At 39.1% G+C, this 18,386-nt stretch overlaps 1 protein-coding gene across 4 annotated transcripts in view; it reads right to left on the bottom strand.

Annotated features, from left to right (window-relative positions):
- DYNC1I1 (dynein cytoplasmic 1 intermediate chain 1) overlaps positions 1-18,386 on the bottom strand; it is a 301,726-nt gene that overhangs the window by 248,407 nt on the left and 34,933 nt on the right. For all 4 annotated transcript variants that reach the window (XM_046021163.1, XM_046021165.1, XM_046021164.1 and 1 more), the window contains 2 exons: positions 14,306-14,420; positions 11,242-11,332 (listed from right to left, as the gene is read on the bottom strand). In XM_046021163.1, coding sequence (XP_045877119.1) covers positions 11,242-11,332; positions 14,306-14,420 — 206 coding nt within the window. The remainder of the gene's footprint in view (positions 1-11,241; positions 11,333-14,305; positions 14,421-18,386) is intronic.

The following is an 18,386-nucleotide window of genomic DNA, read 5'->3' on the forward strand; positions in this document are numbered from 1 at the left end:
GTAAATAAACATAAGTGAACATAACATATTCCCACAGAATATTTTCATATAGAAATTACCCTATTTACCATAGTAATCAGTTCTCATTTTCAGTCATTTCTGGAATGGACCAATCAGTGCATGCAGGGAGAGAATATTTTTGATAAGGGCATTCATTTACTTATTCAATAAATATCTATTAAAGACCTAATATGTAAAACACTATGATAGAGGATGAAAAGAATTCTGAAGAAACTACAACTCTTATCGAGAGATAAAAACATGTATAAATAATTTAGCAGAACACAGCAGAAAGTAAAACATACACAGGTGTGCTCTGGGAAAGCAGTACACCAGAGGGCACTTAAGAATCTTACATTTTAGTGAAGTAATGAGACGTACGAATATTTATACGTGATAATATGGGGATAACCAATACAAAAAAGGAAATAATTGTCATTACTTGTCCAGGGCCTGGCATAGTTTAAAGTTTCAATAAATGTTAGCTGAAAAAAAAAATAAACAAATGCCATAAGAAAAATTAATAATAACGATAACTATCATTTCCTTTCAATGAATGTGTACTCTGCACTGGCCAGCCAGGCCCAGACTGTACTTTGATCATCCCTGGAAGCCAGAGCAGGGAAACCCCCTCCCTCTGAAAAGATCAGAGATTCCATGCAACCTGGTTTTGGAAGGCTGGGGTGAGGATCTGGACATAAACTCATTATCATCCAGGCCTGGTTTGTTGGACTTCAGCCACTGAGTTGGTTTCCTGGGTCTAATTAAGAGTATGCTATGTTTTAGATGTCAATTTACCAACTTATCATGAGAACAGTAACTGCCAGGGAGAGCAATTATACATGCCCGATAAAGCCTTCTCTCCTTGAAGGCCAGCTTCCTGGGAAGCCCAATGACCAGTAGGGTCTTTGGGATTGGAGAAAGTGCATCTGAATGTTTTACTCCTACAGCTTGTCCCTGCCCTACCACTGATCATGTCCACCTCCTTCCACAGGACCAGACATAGCCCCGTATTATCAGTCTCCCCTACCCTCACCCCGTTATTGGGATGTCCAACTAAACCCTTTCTGACTGACATCATCTTCCTTTAAGTACATCAGTTAGATTTTGTTTGCTGTTCCTACATGGAAAATCATCCTGGTGTTATTTGCTTATTTTTAAGTGCTGCATTTGTCTGTACTCATCAGTTTAAGGTTATTTCTTAGGTTAACTCTCTGATGATCTAAGGGACGATTTCTGATCTTGCACAGGGAAACTGCTGTTTGTACAGATCTTGGATAACCCAATAATTCTCTATCTATTCTGGACTAAGGAGCCTTGTCATGGTTGTATGGTCCCACAGCTGGACTAGCAGTTTTGGACGGTTCCCAGCCTTGTTTCAAAATACTAGCTACAGAAGCTTCCCACACCATGGAAAATAACCATTCACTAATGTGACCCTAAATATACCAGACAACGTGGCCCTCAGCATCTCATCTAGAAAGGCCTACCATGTAACATTTAGTTTATAATTTGGGAGACAGTGTGGTTTTTGTTACTTTCTTTTAAAAAAAATAGACAAAACATCAAAATTCTTGAAGTTAGCACTGACCTAGTCAGAGACTAACCAAACTTTATATTTTAAACTTTCTAACAATTCATCACTAATTTCTTATAAAATTCTCCCTCCCTTGGTTCAGTGTTTTTGCTCAGTTTCACTTTATTAGATAGAAGTAAATATTCAAAACCAATCCAAAATAACAACAACCCCTGGCCATTTGTTCAGAGTATAAGTTAGGAGTGAAAGACATGAAGTCTGTGTTACTTATACCCTGCTCCCTGATGAGTGTTTAACTTCTCCCTCTTCAGCTCTGACCAACTAGTAAGTTGCTAGTTTCTATTCTTTCCATCTTTATTAGACCTCTGAGTAGAAAGCTTTGAAATTCTTCCCTGAAGAGTGTCTTTGCCTTGACCTTTTCTTTGGTTATAAGAAAGCGACGTCTGATAAATATTTGGAAGGCAGGAGTTAAGAACTCTGTCATTTGTCACGCTAACATTCCACTCACATACACTGCTGGAGGCATTTAAAATCAGTATAGTTCTTTCGGAAAACAGTACTTCGGTGGGCAGCAAGAACCATTAACACAGAATTGTTCCTGGACTGGACTGGTTTTACCTCCAGAAACTCAACCTATGGAAACAAAGCATCACAAGCAATAATAATAACAAAAATGGAGGTGACGATGGTGATGATGATGATGACATGATGGTGACAGCCTCTAGGTCATTAAAGTCCATGGCCAGTTTTGACATGACCCTCTTCCTTCCATCCCCATAAAGCCACGCACTTCCAGATCAGGGTCACTCCTTCCCTCATCTCTATACTCTAACCCTGGTTATCCCACAGTTGTCTCTCCATTTTCTGCCCAAAATAACCACAAAATCCTTATCACCACTGAGCTCCAAGTCCGCTTTTTCACATGCCTTTTGGACATACCCATCTGCACGCCAGAGCCATTTTACCCTTCTCGTCTCCTCTTTTGTTTCCTTTTCCACCCCACAACCTTAGTTTAGACCTTCAGGCCTTTACATCAGACCAAAAGTTGCCCACTAGTCCTCACACTTTGAAAGCATTATAAAAGTAGCGTCCCAGACCTCACCTAGGCCTGTGGTTAGGTACCTGTGTTCATAACGAGTTACCCCATGAATTCAGTACACAACCACTTGGTATGGGAGCCAGGGATGGCCACTATCACAAAGGCCATCCTCGTCTCAGACTCTTTTCCCACCGGCTCCTCCACATGCATTCTGCCTCCCACACTCCCCCAGCCTTTCCCTTTGTGGACACTTTTCCCATCATCTGGAATGCTCCTACCCCCAAATCCACTTGCCCAAAGCATATGCATTCTTTAAGGCCCAGCTCAAATGTCATGCTCTCGAGATATATTTGTCCTCAATAACCTCATTCAGAGATATCTCGTCTCTCTCTGGGAGAGGAATGTAAAAATACTTGGGCCTCTTACTTTGCAGTTCTCTATGCTTATCTACAGTCCAAAACCTGGATTGGAGACCAAATCTGAGGATGACCTACAGGAAGTAATGAGCACTGTCATAAAGCCCAAGGACCTCAACATCAAGCCAACAGTGTGTTGGACCCACTCTGACTTTTTGCCTTGAGTCCAGTGACTGGATTTCTGCCTTGGTTCTGTGACAAAATCCTTGCCTTATACCTCAGTTCTATAACCATTGCTGGGAATTCCCCTTCAGCAACGTCCACCTTTGGACAACTAGGCCGGCAACCTTGAGTTACACTGCTTTACCTTGTCCTCATCCCTCTAACTCATCCTGCACCCACCCCACCCAGTGTTCTGGAAGCTGCGCTCCGCACACACATGTGCTTGCACATGCACAGACACACAAATTAATAAATACTTACCAAGTACCAAACATGTGTCAAGACTCTATGCAGGGTAGCAATGAACCAGAACCGCTTGTCCCAAATGAATATACTACAAATTAATTACAGATGATTTGGGAATAATGGTTTATGACATTATTGCTCATCTCTCCAAGTACAAATATTTGAGAGCTGTAATTACTTAGCAACATTTCCTTAGATGGCTTCAAATTAAATCTGTCAATTTGCTGGAAGCAGGCCCTTTAGAAGTGAGAAGAATTCCTTATCTTTATATTCCTTGCAGGTCTAACATTTACTGTATGTTTCATACAATAAATCCTCAACTATTTAGTGAGTGAGTGGATAAAAGAAGAAACAAAGGAATGTTCTTTACTTGCCATTTCTGCTGATGGGCGTGAAGGCTGAAGGAGGGCAAGCTGATTCCTAAAGAAATAGTTTTTACTTTCATTTTACTTAAAAAATGAAAGAATAAATCGGGGCATGTGTAGCCTAAAATCCTTCATCTCTCCCAAGCTGAGATTTGTGTGGAGACTAAAAAGAAGTCCAGCTATCTTTTCTACCAAATGAACTCAGCAACTTTATTTCATCCTTGAAGCAACTGCACTGAAATGCAACTCTTCCCATTCTTTCCTCTCTCTAAGGTGGAGAGACAGCTCGAGGGCAGAACACCAAACTTCCCTGAATCCCAGAGTGTCTGAATGCTTGTTCCAGGAGGCTTCTCTGTCAACCAGGTCAGCAGGCACTAATCAGATACAGAAAATGGTTTGGGCCTGTGTGAGCAGAGTGCTGAATAGAAAGAAAGTCTCCAGTTGGGGTTACCCCCAAACACCTATGTTTCTAAGTGCCATTTCCAAAGGTAATCCGCTGAATAATAAGGACATTTAAAAATCTGTCATATCACTCAATCTGTCACTGTCATTTACATGTCAGTTAATTAAGGATGGCATTGAAATGAGCTAATGTTTTACTTCCCCACTTCAATTATTTCCTTACTTAGGACGGACAGTGATGATGATGAGATCTTCCGATGTCAGAAATAAAACTAGAATAGTGCAATACGTACTTCTACTGGGTTCTTCAAATTTTTTTTCTTGGTATACTGTGTGGGAATCTTCATTCTGTTGCCTAATATCCGAGTCCTAACTCGGATGGTGGTGGAACTCCACCACCAGCCACAGTGAGCTGTGCACGAACCCCATCTGAGTTGGAGCCAAAGAGAAATCTAAGATTTCCCACCATGGAGGAAGGACATGTTTTCCCCAGATCTTTCCCAGAGGATCTGCTGTCAAGCAAACAGTCTCTTGACAAGAGAGCTCAGCAGCCCCTCGTTTACTGGATCCTATAACCATATGTGGATGCTTTTACAGAGTGCTCTCCTGAAGACAGAGGAATAAGAGATCAAAAATATTCAACCAGCTAATGAGCTACAGAAGAAGAAAATCCTATAGTGTGTCTTTTATTCTAATTTCCAAGGAGACTGACTTTTAACAAACTTTGTAATTGGTGATATCGGCCTTCCTGAAGTCAATTAAACTGGTGGCGATCTATCAACTTCTCTTTACATAATGACAGTTTTTTAAAAATGTGTATATAAAAATTTTATAGGCTTATTAAATGTCCTCCAAGGTTTTACATTATTTTATTGTACTTTTTCACCTTTACCAAAACCTTAGTTTCTTCCCTTTAGCCTCTGATTCATCGGATCCCCTTAGAAGATGGTGATGTTTTCACCAAAAAAGGATCAAAAGTCCTTTGAGGCTTATGGAGTGCTAGAGAATCCTATGAAATCCAATTGTGGATACAAATAAAAGTCCTGAGGATTTTCTGTTGGGCAATAAGGTGGTGTTGTTTCTCAGCACATCTTCCTCTCTTGAAATCAACAGAGAAAGGAAAGTGATAACTGGGTGCTGACCACAGAGCTTGACTGAAAAACAAATTAGTCTAATTTCCTTACTTACATTCACTAGAAGGTAGATCAGGGACAGAGTTTATCAAATATTTAAATTTTACCAAAGTATCCTGTCAACATGAAACATAGTATTTATTATATAGAAGCCTAACGTTTAAATTGAACAGCACACGGTCTGCAGGCATCTGCTCCTTGGTTCCGAATTCTAATTTCAAGTGCACAGGAGGCTGAAAGCCTGAATGACCTCAGTATCTTTGTTCCCCTGTGAAGTGCTTCAGGAGACATTTCTTCCGCTGCTGCCCTGAGGGTCCCTCGGGAGGGGCCTTACCTCCCTAGAGCAAATCTATGCATGTAAGAGTTCCAGTTAATAGATACTGATCTCTGGGAGGACCGGGAATCTATTTTAAATACAAAAGGATTATGTGGGGGGCACTTGGGGAAAGCTGAAAATAGTACAGACATTACATAAGATGAGAACTTATTGAAATGGAAAAAGAGGGACATTTGCTTAGAAAAGCAAATTCAACAATTTATACAATGACATCATTTACCATATACACAATGACATATATATTGTGTGAAGGAATACACTACGGTGTTAAGAGTGCTAACCGCTGGTGGCAGGAATATGATTTTTCTCTAGTTTTGGCTTGTCCATATGTTCTAATTGTATAAAAGGCACTGATGTTGTTTCCATAATAATAAGAGATTATTAAAAATAAAATGGGGATGGGGGGGCGCCTGGGTGGCTCAGTGGTTAAAAATAAAATGTGGGGGGGACTTGAATGTCCCAATCGTTTGGAAAGTAGAACTTAATGAAGTGTCAAGACCAGATGGTCAAAAAAGAAGATAGAAATTAATTCTGTTACTATCCTCATCCCCCATGCTACTTCTCACCACCGGCAGACATCAGCAACTTCCCCCTTCTGACTATTTTGTTAGAGATGTTGCAGGATATGCACTCCTACTGTAATAGTAGATTATATAATATGTTATCAAATTAACACATGCTTTATTTTTTAAATCATTTAGAAAATTTTCTTCCGGGGCGCCTGGGTGGCTCAGTGGATTAAGCCGCTGCCTTCGGCTCAGGTCATGATCTCAGGGTCCTGGGATGGAGCCCCGCATCGGGCTCTCTGCTCCGCGGGGAGCCTGCTTCCTCCTCTCTCTCTGCCTGCCTCTCTGCCTACTTGTGATCTCTCTCTCTGTCAAATAAATAAATAAAATCTTTAAAAAAAAAAAAAAAAAAAAAAAAAAAGAAAATTTTCTTCCTTGAGTCAGGTTTGGGACAGAGTGTTGCCTCCACACTGGTGGCCTGGTGACCTTGATGAGGTCGACACACTTTTCTAGACTTGTACAGGCTACTATGGCCTGCAGGTTAGCTGTATCACTGAGAAGCCTAAGGAATCTTGACTAAACATGAGAAGGGCCCTAGTACAAAGCCCTCCATGAGCAATTCATGGGAAGGAGAAGAATAAATGTGGGCGAACGATTATTATTACTTAGATAATCATTTCTGGTGGAATATTTGAAGGTTAGGCATTAAGAGTTGGGCAACCCAGGGGCGCCTGGGTGGCTCAGTGGTTTAAGCCTCTGCTTTCGGCTCAGGTCATGATCTCAGGGTCCTGGGATCGAGCCCCGCATCGGGCTCTCGGCTCAGTGAGGAGCCTGTTTCTCCCTCTCTCTCTGCCTGCCTGACTACTTGTGACTTCTCTCTCTCTGTCAAATAAATAAATAAAATATTTAAAAAAAAAAAAAAAGAGTTGGGCAACCCAGAAAGTGGTCTCCAGGGACACAGACCATCATCTGTCTTTGGCCTTGTCATGTTCAATGTTTTCACATGTTTACTTGGATGAACATAGATCATTATCAAATCTAGAAAGATCCCTTTCCATTGGAAAAGTGTGACTAATAAATTGCAAGAAAGAAAAACCAACAATAAGAGCTAAAACTCACATATACTTAGTATACGACAGATTCTTTAAGTGCTTTACAGATGTTAATTTATTTAATCCTAATAATATCTTTTGGGGTTAGTCATGTATATATCACATATCAATTATTGTCAGACATCATGTGGGGTAGTGGTATAGATTGTGAAAATTTCTATCAATCTGTCTGGGTTAAAACCTAGCACTGTGTGAATTTCAAAAATTACTTGTTTTCTCTGGGCCTCAGTGTACTCATCTGTAAAAATTAGGATAATAGTTGAGTCATTCAATCCACATTTATCAAAAACTCACTATATGGATACAATCTCAAATATCACTTACTCCCTGACTTTAAGGAACCTGCCATTTGCTGAGGAAGAAAGACATGTATTCAACTAAACATAAGTCATTCTTCTTTAAGGGCTATACAGTACTAAATGCTTCACTCTTGTGTATAAAAGATATAGGCTGTTGGTCTCTGATTAATATTTCTAATCATTTTGAGAAAAAATTTTATTCTTAATATTTTTCAAAGTTTTAAAATATGACAATAGGTGTTTTAATTTCACAAGTATCATTTAACTATATCCGACAATGATCACTTTTTCCTTCTTGGACCTTTTCTATATGAACTACAACAACACGTTTTCCTGTACTAAAATATCCTTGAATTTTTGGGGGCACCTGGGTGGCTTAGTGGGTTAAGCCTCTGCCTTCAACTCAGGTCATGATCTCAGGGTCCTGGGATCAAGCCCTGCATCCGGCTCTCTGCTCAGCAGGGAGCCTGCTTCCTCCTCTCTCTGCCTGCTTGTGATCTCTTTCTCTCTCCGTCAAATAAATAAATAAAATCTTTAAAAAGCAAAATAAAATATCCTTGAATTTTTTAATCAATGCTAGTTAATCATAGAATAATACATTCTTAATATTGTGCTGGATTTCAGTTGCATATAGTATATTCAGGATTTTAAAATCTGTAAGTAAAACTAGGCTTTCAAATGTCTTATTAATAAAATCGATTTTTTTATATCTAAGAGCTTGTTCTTTGCCCCGTATGATTAACTGGGCAATGATTAATTGCTTCTACCAAAATTAAGAGAAAGAAAAATTCCACAAATGTAAATTGTAAATGAGAAGCAGGTAACAACAACAGAAACAGAAATTGCAAAACAAACGGACCTTTTAAAATTAAATCACACTAGTATAATTGAAAAATGATTACATATTTCTACCTTCTAGTAGCTTATTTTAAAACATTAACTCAACTGATCTTAAAAATCAATAAAAGAATTTTTCTTTATACTTGATTTTGTTAAAACCCTGTTTTAACCTTTTTAGTATAACAGGGCATATGAAGTGTGCCAATTTGCAAATTAGGGGGTTGCATAAGAACTGTCTGTCAGTTTTGGCTCCATAGAGAAAATTTCAGTTTTGGTTTGAGATTCTGGCACATGGATGACAGAATATATGTGCACCTTTTCGTAGGACCAGATGTGTTCATTTGATTTCTGAGTTATCTTCTGAAAGATTTTCCACTTTTCAAAGAGCCCAAATTCTACACACTTCATCAAATTTGTGACTACAGAATTGTACTCTTAGGGTTTAGCAAGCTCTTTTCCCAGTCCTATGGTTTATGAAGTGTTAAGGTTAATAGTAATTGTTTTCAAAGATGTTTCTTCTACAGAAAAATATGTTCCAAGTGGAATTTTAAAAACTGAAGTATAATGTTCTTCTGAAATTTAACTCTCATATCTATTTATGGAACCAAAAACATGAATTTACATGGAATTTTCCTTAGTCCAAAATAAGGGCAGGGTTTACTTAGCTAGTCCTAATATCTTCTCCTGAGGCAAAATTTGTGCTTAGTTTTTCTGAGAATCATCATTTCCCCAATGCCATTTTTCTTGCATTCCTATGAAACCCGTGCTCGGCAAGGGATTTGATCATTCACTTCTTGTTGCCCATCCTTGCCAGAATGTTCCTATCAAGAATTCAAGTTCATTGGGATTTGTGATTCACCTCTTCCAAAGTGATTCACTAAGTTACAAAAAACAAAGGCATATAAGTGGGCGAAGAAAAGAAGAGTGCTGTTCTGGAGAAGAAATATTTGCTGTTGTCCCCAGAGCACTAACAGCATAGGTCAACTTTCTCTAGAAAGTTTTCAAAAGAGCTCACCAAGTGTGAAGTCAGTAATGGAATTTAATGCTGCCAACTGCACCCCTTGAAGTGAAGTGTTAATGACACTACACGAGCATTGTATAGAAGTAGGCAAATATATTAACTTAATGATAGGCCAGTGGACCCCCTAAGGAATGTAATTATATAGTGCCAGCTCTTGTACAAATGTTAGATCTTATATAACTGTGTTATTGTTACTTTTTTCCTCCCCTCAAAGACCTTTTGAAGTGTTCAAACCAGAAGATGAGAAAAGACGTGTGCTGCCCTCAAATCAGAAAGGCGATCTACGAAAATAAACCAGCCTGGTGCCCACGAAAACCTCTACTTCCATTATTCCCACACTGAAAGCAGTGTCCACTGGTTTCCAAATGCCCTATTAAAACAAAACACTCGATTCTGAAACATGCCAATAGGCAGATACGGGTGAGACAATTCCAGTCTTATCTACATGTTGGTTTCAGAAAGAAAAAAAGAAACACACACACACACACTAAAACCCTACAGCTCAGGCTACTACTAGACTACTCTGAGTTCTGTCTTTTTTCTCTACCAAAATTTCCTAGGCCTATAGGGACACAACGTACTTTCAACAAATAATGCTTATGATAATGTGTTAAATGGAAAAAGAAAAGTCCAAAATTTTATACCTCGCATCCAGGAACACACGTGGTAGCAAGAAATGTACACAGGTGCACAGGATTGAAAGGTATATAGACAAGGCAAAGGCTGATTTGTTAGAACAGTGGTATAGCGGATGATTCTTTCTTCTTTCATTTGAAGTTTTAGTAAAGTATTTCATGATTTTTTTTTTTTTTAATTAAGAGTCAAAGAGTTCACAAATTGCCAGCCCATGGGCAAAATCTGGCCCACAGCTACTTTAACAAAGCCATTAACATTTAACATTTAGGAGACTATTGGATTAAAACTTGAATTTTTAGCTTCTCAAAAAAAACTGAAAGATGTGGAAAATTGGGTCCATATTCCCACATGAGCTCAACCAACCTGAGCTGTGAGGACACCATCTGGCCTTTATAAAAGGGCATTTCCTGACCAGTAGCCACAGAACCCACACCCCACCCATTTACATCACCTGTCTATGTGCCCCAGGATTTGGCTCTTATCGAAGGCAACTGGATTAAGGAAGTTACCATGACTCTATGCATATTAATGAGACTTCTCTTTTCCCTCTTCACATCTTTACCTTTTGGATACGCCTTCAGTGGTCAAATTAGAAAATGTCTATATGTCCACTTTCAGAAGTTTCATAATCCTTTGAGTATATACAGTGTAATAAAAATTTGGCAGTTGACTCACAAAACAGAACAGTCAGCCCTGATGATCATAAAAATTAGTAACAATAATAAAAACACTCTGGGGACCAAGTTCTCAAATTAGTCAACTCTATTAAGCCAATAAACAACATGCTTAAAAAATTAAATTTAGGGTTAGAGCATCTCAGTGTTCACTTCACAAAAATTCCCATGGAAACCAAAACCAAAATAGAATAATGAGAAACTGGATAAATATTCCATTTGCCTTTGGTCCTTCTCTTTCTTTTTTTAAGCAGAAGCTAATGGATGTGGTTGTGTTTGCCAAACAAGACACATGGTGTTCAATTAGCCCATTCATAGAAACATCTAAGTTTATCATTTCTAGTGTTCAAAATCATTTCTATACCACTAAAATGCAAGCCACCATCAACTTAAACATAAACCGGCAGGATATTCATGGACATTCAACAGCATACCACAGGGTGGCACTGGTTTTCTCAGGTCTCTCTTTTCTAATATTGACATCCACTGTGGCCTTTGTAAAGGGACCGTTCTTACCTTGTTAGTGGTCCCAGGTCTCCTGAGTCTTGGCTTCCAGCTTCACTAGGAGTGCTCACTGATTTCGAGGAGGGAGACATAGGGGTTGGGACTAAATAATGAAAATAACAGGTATCCCATGTTAAAAAATGCAGCGGCTGCACTGGGGAAGAGCAGTGTCAGACAGATCAAAACAAATGGACCCAAATTAAAATGGTTGTATGGCCAGGAGAGATTAAGATGGGATAAAGGGAAAAAAAAAAAAAGGAAAGAAAAGGAAGAAAGTCAAGTGAATTTTTCATATTTTGGAAATTCAAATTTGAAATGAATTTAGATAAAATTAACTTCGGAATTCTAAGGCCATGTCCACCTCAACAAAGTGAAATGGAGAATCAAAACAGCTATCCAGATATTTCAAGTCAAATATCTTTCTAGGGTGAACTATCCGGATAATTCCAATTCTCCACTTTATTTTGTTAGCATAGATGTGACCTGTTAAAAAGTAAAATGGGTGTCTATAAAACTTTGAAAGATTATGAAATAAGTAATTCTGACTAATTTTAAATGGCCAGGGAGAGTCAATCAAGACTGTTGCATGTCTACATTGGAGGGCAATCCATTTTTCGTGGAACACAAACTGCATTGGCTCTGAGAGACTAAGTGACAGATACAGAAAGGCTAAACGGTGAACCTGGTAATTTAAAAATCTCTTTCAAAACAAAGGGAAATGCCAGGCTGCTTTATTTTTACATTTAATTAATAGTTTCATCCCATTGTATTGTTTACTGGGTTTGGGAACTTGTTTTCCTTTGCCTCTGGCAGCCCTGGAAGGCACAGCCTCGGGCATAGAAGTAAACTGCCATTCTGAAGACAGGAGAGAAGCTCAAAGAGGGAGGTCAGTGCAAGCTGACCACGTGAGAGCCAGGATAGAAAAGGAAAAAAGCTACAGGAAATGCAAATGTATTTTCCCTTTCTCTATTCTTCAGGTACAAGCCAAATGTCCTTCGGATAGAAGCTGCACCAAATAGCCAAGATGGCTCCAGGCCAGACCAATTCAATGGGTTCTCAATATCCACATGCCAAAGAAGCCATATGGGCAGAGACGAACTTCAGTACATAAGTGTGGACTCCCATTTGGTTTCAATCATGTGCAATTTCCTTTTATTTATTTAATAGATTAAAGGGCTTAACTATTTTGTCCAAATCCTGTAACACAATGGTGGATCTGTCAAGAAACTAGGAATTTCATGTGGTCCCCCAATTAATTCACTGATTACCCGCTGCAGGAAGTCAGAGGGTAAGTTGGAGAGATGGACGAAAATTGAAAATGGGCTCTACTCCTGCCAGGTGCCTTGGCAGGAATGCAGGGGTAGCTCAGAATTTGGTCATGGTGGTCATGGTTTAGAGATATGTAACTGTTTTGTCCTGAGAGTTTAATTGATGGCATTACATAGGAGAGGGGAAAGCAGGACATATCACTATGGTGTTTGACCAGTGTTCACACTGCAACAGAATTCCAAAGGCCTTTTTGAGGCAAAACTATAATGGATTATTGTAAAGCGTGTAAATTATGCCACAGGTCAACTAAGTACTAAAAAGTCTATCAGCTCCTCAAAGAAGGCCCATCAGTCAAACATCCCACAGGCTACATCTTCTATACTACAAAGAAGCCAAACAGATTAATCGATATCCTATAGGGGCTTCTTCTACCATTGTGAGACACAGGATTTTATCTAATACAAACTGAGGTTCAGTATAAAATGTTTTTTTATGGTGGTTTAGGTTTGTGTATGTATATTAGATTATATCCAGCAATACTAAATAATTCATAGGCTTATTAAATTTACATTTATAAAATACTTGTCATTTTGTCATACATGGGATAACTTTTATTCCTCGTTTAAGTAACTACGGAAATAAGTGAAAACTTATTTTAATATAAAAGCCAATGATTGGATTCAAAGAAAATGAAACATTTTGAAATGGAGACTTGATACTACCTTTTTTTAGATACATTAACATTATTTTTAAAGTTTCTTTCCTTCTTTTTTTTTTTAAACTATATTGGGTATCGTGTAGTTTTACAGACACCCTAAGATTACCCTGAAATGTATGGAAAGCAAATGGATAAAGAAAACAAAATAAATTATCACATGAAAGATATATAGTTAAGTGACAGAAAAAAACACATCATGTAGAGGTTTACCTTTAACACAAATGAAACAAATAGTTCACTATCCAAACCCTACTGACAAAATGAGATCATGGACAATTAACTACGAATGAATGAGTTGGTGGAGGAGGGGAGTTGCAGGGAGAATGCCAATTAGCAGTGAAACCATGATCTACAATAGAGTCGAATAAATTTAAGCTTGTTAAGTAGCTGCTAATCTGTCACTATTTTCAGTTTTCCTTCACATTTCCCTCTGAGCTTTCTATTTTCATCATGGCATCCCTCTATGCCTGTGGTGGTTATGAAATTCATAACCAGATTGACAGTATTTAGGTTGGCAGAGAGACGCTGGGATTCAGTGAGGAAAAGGAAGAACAATTTAAGTTAAAAACTCCATGATTTCTTGTATTTATCATGTGGCAACTCATCTAACAAGAATAAAATAATCTACTAGTCCACAGTAGAGAGGTTGACCACATAATCAGTCAACAAGCTGCAAATTGCTACCAACTCTACAGTCTGGTCCCCCATCTCCTTCCAGCCCCCTCAATTCAAAAAATAAATACACCTGAACTGTAAGCCACAGAATTTCCTTTAAAATAAAAATAAGAGGGGCGCCTGGGTGGCTCAGTGGGTTGAGCCGCTGCCTTCGGCTCAGGTCATGATCTCAGGGTTCTGGGATCGAGTCCCGCATCGGGCTCTCTGCTCGGCAGGGGGCCTGCTTCCCTCTCTCTCTCTCTGCCTGCCTCTCTGCCTACTTGTGACCTCTTTCTGTCAAGTAAATAAATAAAATCTTAAAAAAAATAAAAAAAATAAAAATAAAAATAAGAGAGACATAAAAGAATAGTAAACGCTGGACATGGTATAGCCCATGCAAGCAAATTTAAGAAAACAGTAGCACTGCTTAAGTACCTAGAGGGGGCTCCGGCGATATCCCAATGCTTTGCAAAAGAGCCTCTGTCTCTCTGCGTTTGCGATCCAGGTCAGAGTCGTCCTGAACAGGTTCTTTCTTTTGCTGCATATCAGCCTGAAAAGAGTAGATGGCAGAAAGAAAAGTTAACAACAGAACTAAATATATGCTTTTCCTGGCTCAAACTGAAAATGGTAAATGCATGGCGTGAAGACCAAGCAAAAGCCCTAAATAGACATAATCATGTGTATAAAGGATGAAAAAACACTGTAACTGCTCCATTTAATAATTGCTAACCCGGTAATTTCTCTTTTGGTTGGAGGTGTTGTTTTTTTTTTTTCCCTGCCTCTGTCACATGGTGTGAAAGAAAGCTTCTCTCACCCAGTTTTGAAAGAAACCGTCAGGGCTAAATATTTGACTGGGATATGGATTTTTAAGAAAATTCTAGTTCTTTTTTTTCGATCTCGCTGTCCCTTCTGGGAATACATACTATCAGTTCTTGATGAATGTATGTTTGTAATATTCACACCCCATGTTGGAATTATGCAAACAACGGATTATTGGGCTCTGGCTAGAAAATAAAATTGGTTATGAAATCTGTAACTGTAAAATATGCTCTTTGTATCAGTGATCTAAGTTTGCCATGGTTTAAAATAAACCAGACTACAGTATTTATTAAGGCATGTGAGCAATATTGATATGCATTACTTAATTCTGAGTTTCATAGGCTTCCATTAACCATATTAACTCAAAGGAAAAAATTATCATTTAGAAAAATATAGAACAAAAAATCATTTACAAGAAGTTTCTTTCCCAAATCCTGTCAAAAACAAAAACAAAAAAAACCAGAAAACAAAAAAGCAAAACAAAACAAAAACATCTCCTGTGTAAGCCTCTCTTAGACAGAGCCTATCCCCCATTTGTGGTTTTTATAGAACAGTGACATCAATAGTGGTGGGTTTCTGGGTCTCTTTTCTTTTTCCTAACACAGTTACTTACTATGACAAGGCATTTGTCACACATCTGAAACATGGTAACATTGTATTTGATGTGTAGCTACGTAGGGACAAATCTGTGTGAGTTTACAAAAGTGAAGCAGTCTTAAAGCTTGTCAAAAACCTATTATCCAGTTACCAGACACAACTTCCTTCCCGAGTTAGGCACTCTAACAAGCATATTATCTGCTTCAAGGGTGCAGAGTACATTTCAAGGCCCCGGAGCACAATTTACATTGTGGCATCTAAAGTAGAAAAAGTTTATGCAACTTTTGCGTTACTCCCGGATGATAACCTACACACTGATCACAAGCATAATGCATCTTCGCACGTACTGCTGGGCTTGACACTTTTGTTATTATGTGCCTCAGGCTTAGAATGTTCTCCTATTTTTAAAGTCTCTCTGTCACGAGAGGGAAAACTGCCATTATGGGGGCTGATGAGTGCGAATGAGAGCTTGCGAGGATTTCAGGCACTCTCACGGAACCCAAAATTCTGAAATGGCAGTTTCATCTCTATCTGTGAAGACAGCGAAGTTCACATTGTCTTCCGGTGTTAACATTGAAACTACTGAAGCAAGTTCCAAAGTGTATGTGCACAACGGAGGCCAAGAGAGAACTACAATGAGGAAGAGGACCTTGCAGGGTGAGGATCCCAAGCGACATTCACAGATCACAGAGGTGAAAGAAGGACAGAGGAAATCCAAGGGAAGGGAGTCACCATGGCAGCTACTGAAACACAAACGCAAAAACTAAGATAAGCAAAATCCATCTTAGGAAGCCAATAGGAAACAAGATGGCTTCACAGTGAAGCGTTCAGCCCTAACAGGACTGCCCGCTTTACCGAGGGCAGGTCCATGTTTTATTCCTCTCACCATGTAGCCTCACTTCTAGATCCCGGCCTGACACATTTGATGCTCCATTTAAAAATGTACTGAATAAATGAACTAATACCTGTCTTTGGTCGTTGTTATTCTGTAACTATAGAATTCCCGAATTATATATCCTTCAGGCCAATTTCTGCCAACTGCATACCAGTCCGCAAGCTCTGCGTCAGCACTGCTGCTAGAGGGAGTCCTCTGAGCTGCCAGGGGCCCAGTGCTCCTGACAAAGCCATGTGCATATCCTAGCAACAAAAAAAATCATTAACCTTGCCTCACTCTTTCAACGAAAACCTCCTGAAGGACAACAGAGTACTAGGGCTAATGAAACTGAGAGGCTCTAATGGAGCTTAAACAGAGTGAACAGAACAAGATTTGCCTTGTCCTTTCCTTCCCAATGAACATAGGACATATCATCTCTAACTTCTGTCATGTATGTCCTATGCAGAGAAGCACAGAATTTTTTTTTTAACGTTTTCTAACTTTAATCATTAAGCAGTCAGGAAACGCACAAGAGGGTAACTCACACGTCAACATGCATAAGCATGTTGCATGCGCAACATGTACCTCTGAACTCCACCTCCAAAATGTCATTCCTTTTCTTATTAGGTGCCTCTATAACTCATACTCTGCCTTCTACCTTCCTTAGTTCTTCAGGAAAGAGGCAACATCACAGATAGAGATGAAACTGTTACATCTAGTCCATCTAGATGTAACAGAAGCTAACAAGCACTCAAAGGTGACCACGAAAGATGCACAATTAGACTGGAGCTTACTGGAAATTAAGGCAATTCCTAACTGTTACCAATTTGCACCTTAAACTAAATAAATTTGTTACTCCATCCAAGGCAGTGAGCTATACCAAGTACATTAGTCATGAAAGTTTTGATTTTCCCTATATAATTACGACAGAATCCTAATCTATTTTAATGGCTTGATAGGAGTGATTTTGCAGTGCTAGCAATTAAAAAATGTGCTAGGTGTCTTTCCCAGCAAATGATATTTCTGTTTGTGAAGAGTAATCACAGCTGAGACCCAGAGAGGAAAATCAAAGAAAGAAAATTTGTCAGCTGAGAATTGTCAGTCAGTTTTTCAAAGACGGCTCCACAGTTATTAAAGGAACAAGTGAGGACAGGCCCAGGAAGGCTCCGTCCATCCTACCTTACAGCGATTCAGCAGAAGGCCAAGGACAGGACTGAACTTCAGGGTGGCCCGCTTCAGCACACCTCATGACATTAAAGCCAATTTTTCCTGAAATTGGGTCTGAATCTTAAATGGTAGCCACTATATTTATTTTAAAATCAGATTTCTTCCACATACCACAACCAAGAAAGCTGCTGACTTCCAAAGCAGCAGAGTGGTAATTTTATACATGTACAGTTTTCTAGATTCTGTGGAGATCATCAGCCTGGGTGGTCCTAAATCACACCAATTTTCAGTCATGGTAAAAACAGTCACTCAGATTACCATTAACGAGCATTTTGGTCCCTTTCTATTCTAAATTTACTTTATTTAAAATATAAGCCTAAAGAGAGTTAAGAATATCCAACCTGTAAGATGAAGGTTATTTCTAACTCTCTACAAACACCACAAAAACTAGAAAAGCTTAACCTTAAAAAGCAATCAGTGACATCTGCCTGGAGCATCCCATAGACTCAAGATCAAAATTTCCAATGATACCTATAGGAAAAAATTCCAGATGTTTGGAAAGGGTGTCAGTAAGCCACATCCCAGACTAGTGCTATCTAGTTTATGTGTTCATTCAAGCACTCACTCTATAATCCTTTACTGAAGTCTTACTACGTGGCCCAATCTTTACTAGACATTGACTCAATGAAAAACACCAGCCCGGTCCTCAAAACCCTGTACTCTATTGGGAGACAAAGACAAGTGAAGATGCAAATACAATGCTCTGTGCTAAATGGTTTGATGAGGTCAAAGCTAGGGGCGGGACTAACTAGTCATGGGGGTGGGGAGAAAGGTATCAGAGAAGGCTTTCTGGAGGATGTAACATTGGAGGGGACAACAGAGAGACATGGAGTTAACAGCCACGTGAAGGACAATAAGGAGAAGCGGGAGAATGGTACAAGCAGAGGAGAATATTCATAAACTCTTCAGCAAGAGACAGTGTGGCTGGCCCACAGGTGACATGTATGTAGCTGAGACTGGCTAGAATGTGGATTTAGGGAGAAAGGAGGTGGGGGAGAA

This window comes from Meles meles, chromosome 10, assembly GCF_922984935.1.
Source record: "Meles meles chromosome 10, mMelMel3.1 paternal haplotype, whole genome shotgun sequence".
NCBI lineage: Eukaryota > Metazoa > Chordata > Mammalia > Carnivora > Mustelidae > Meles > Meles meles.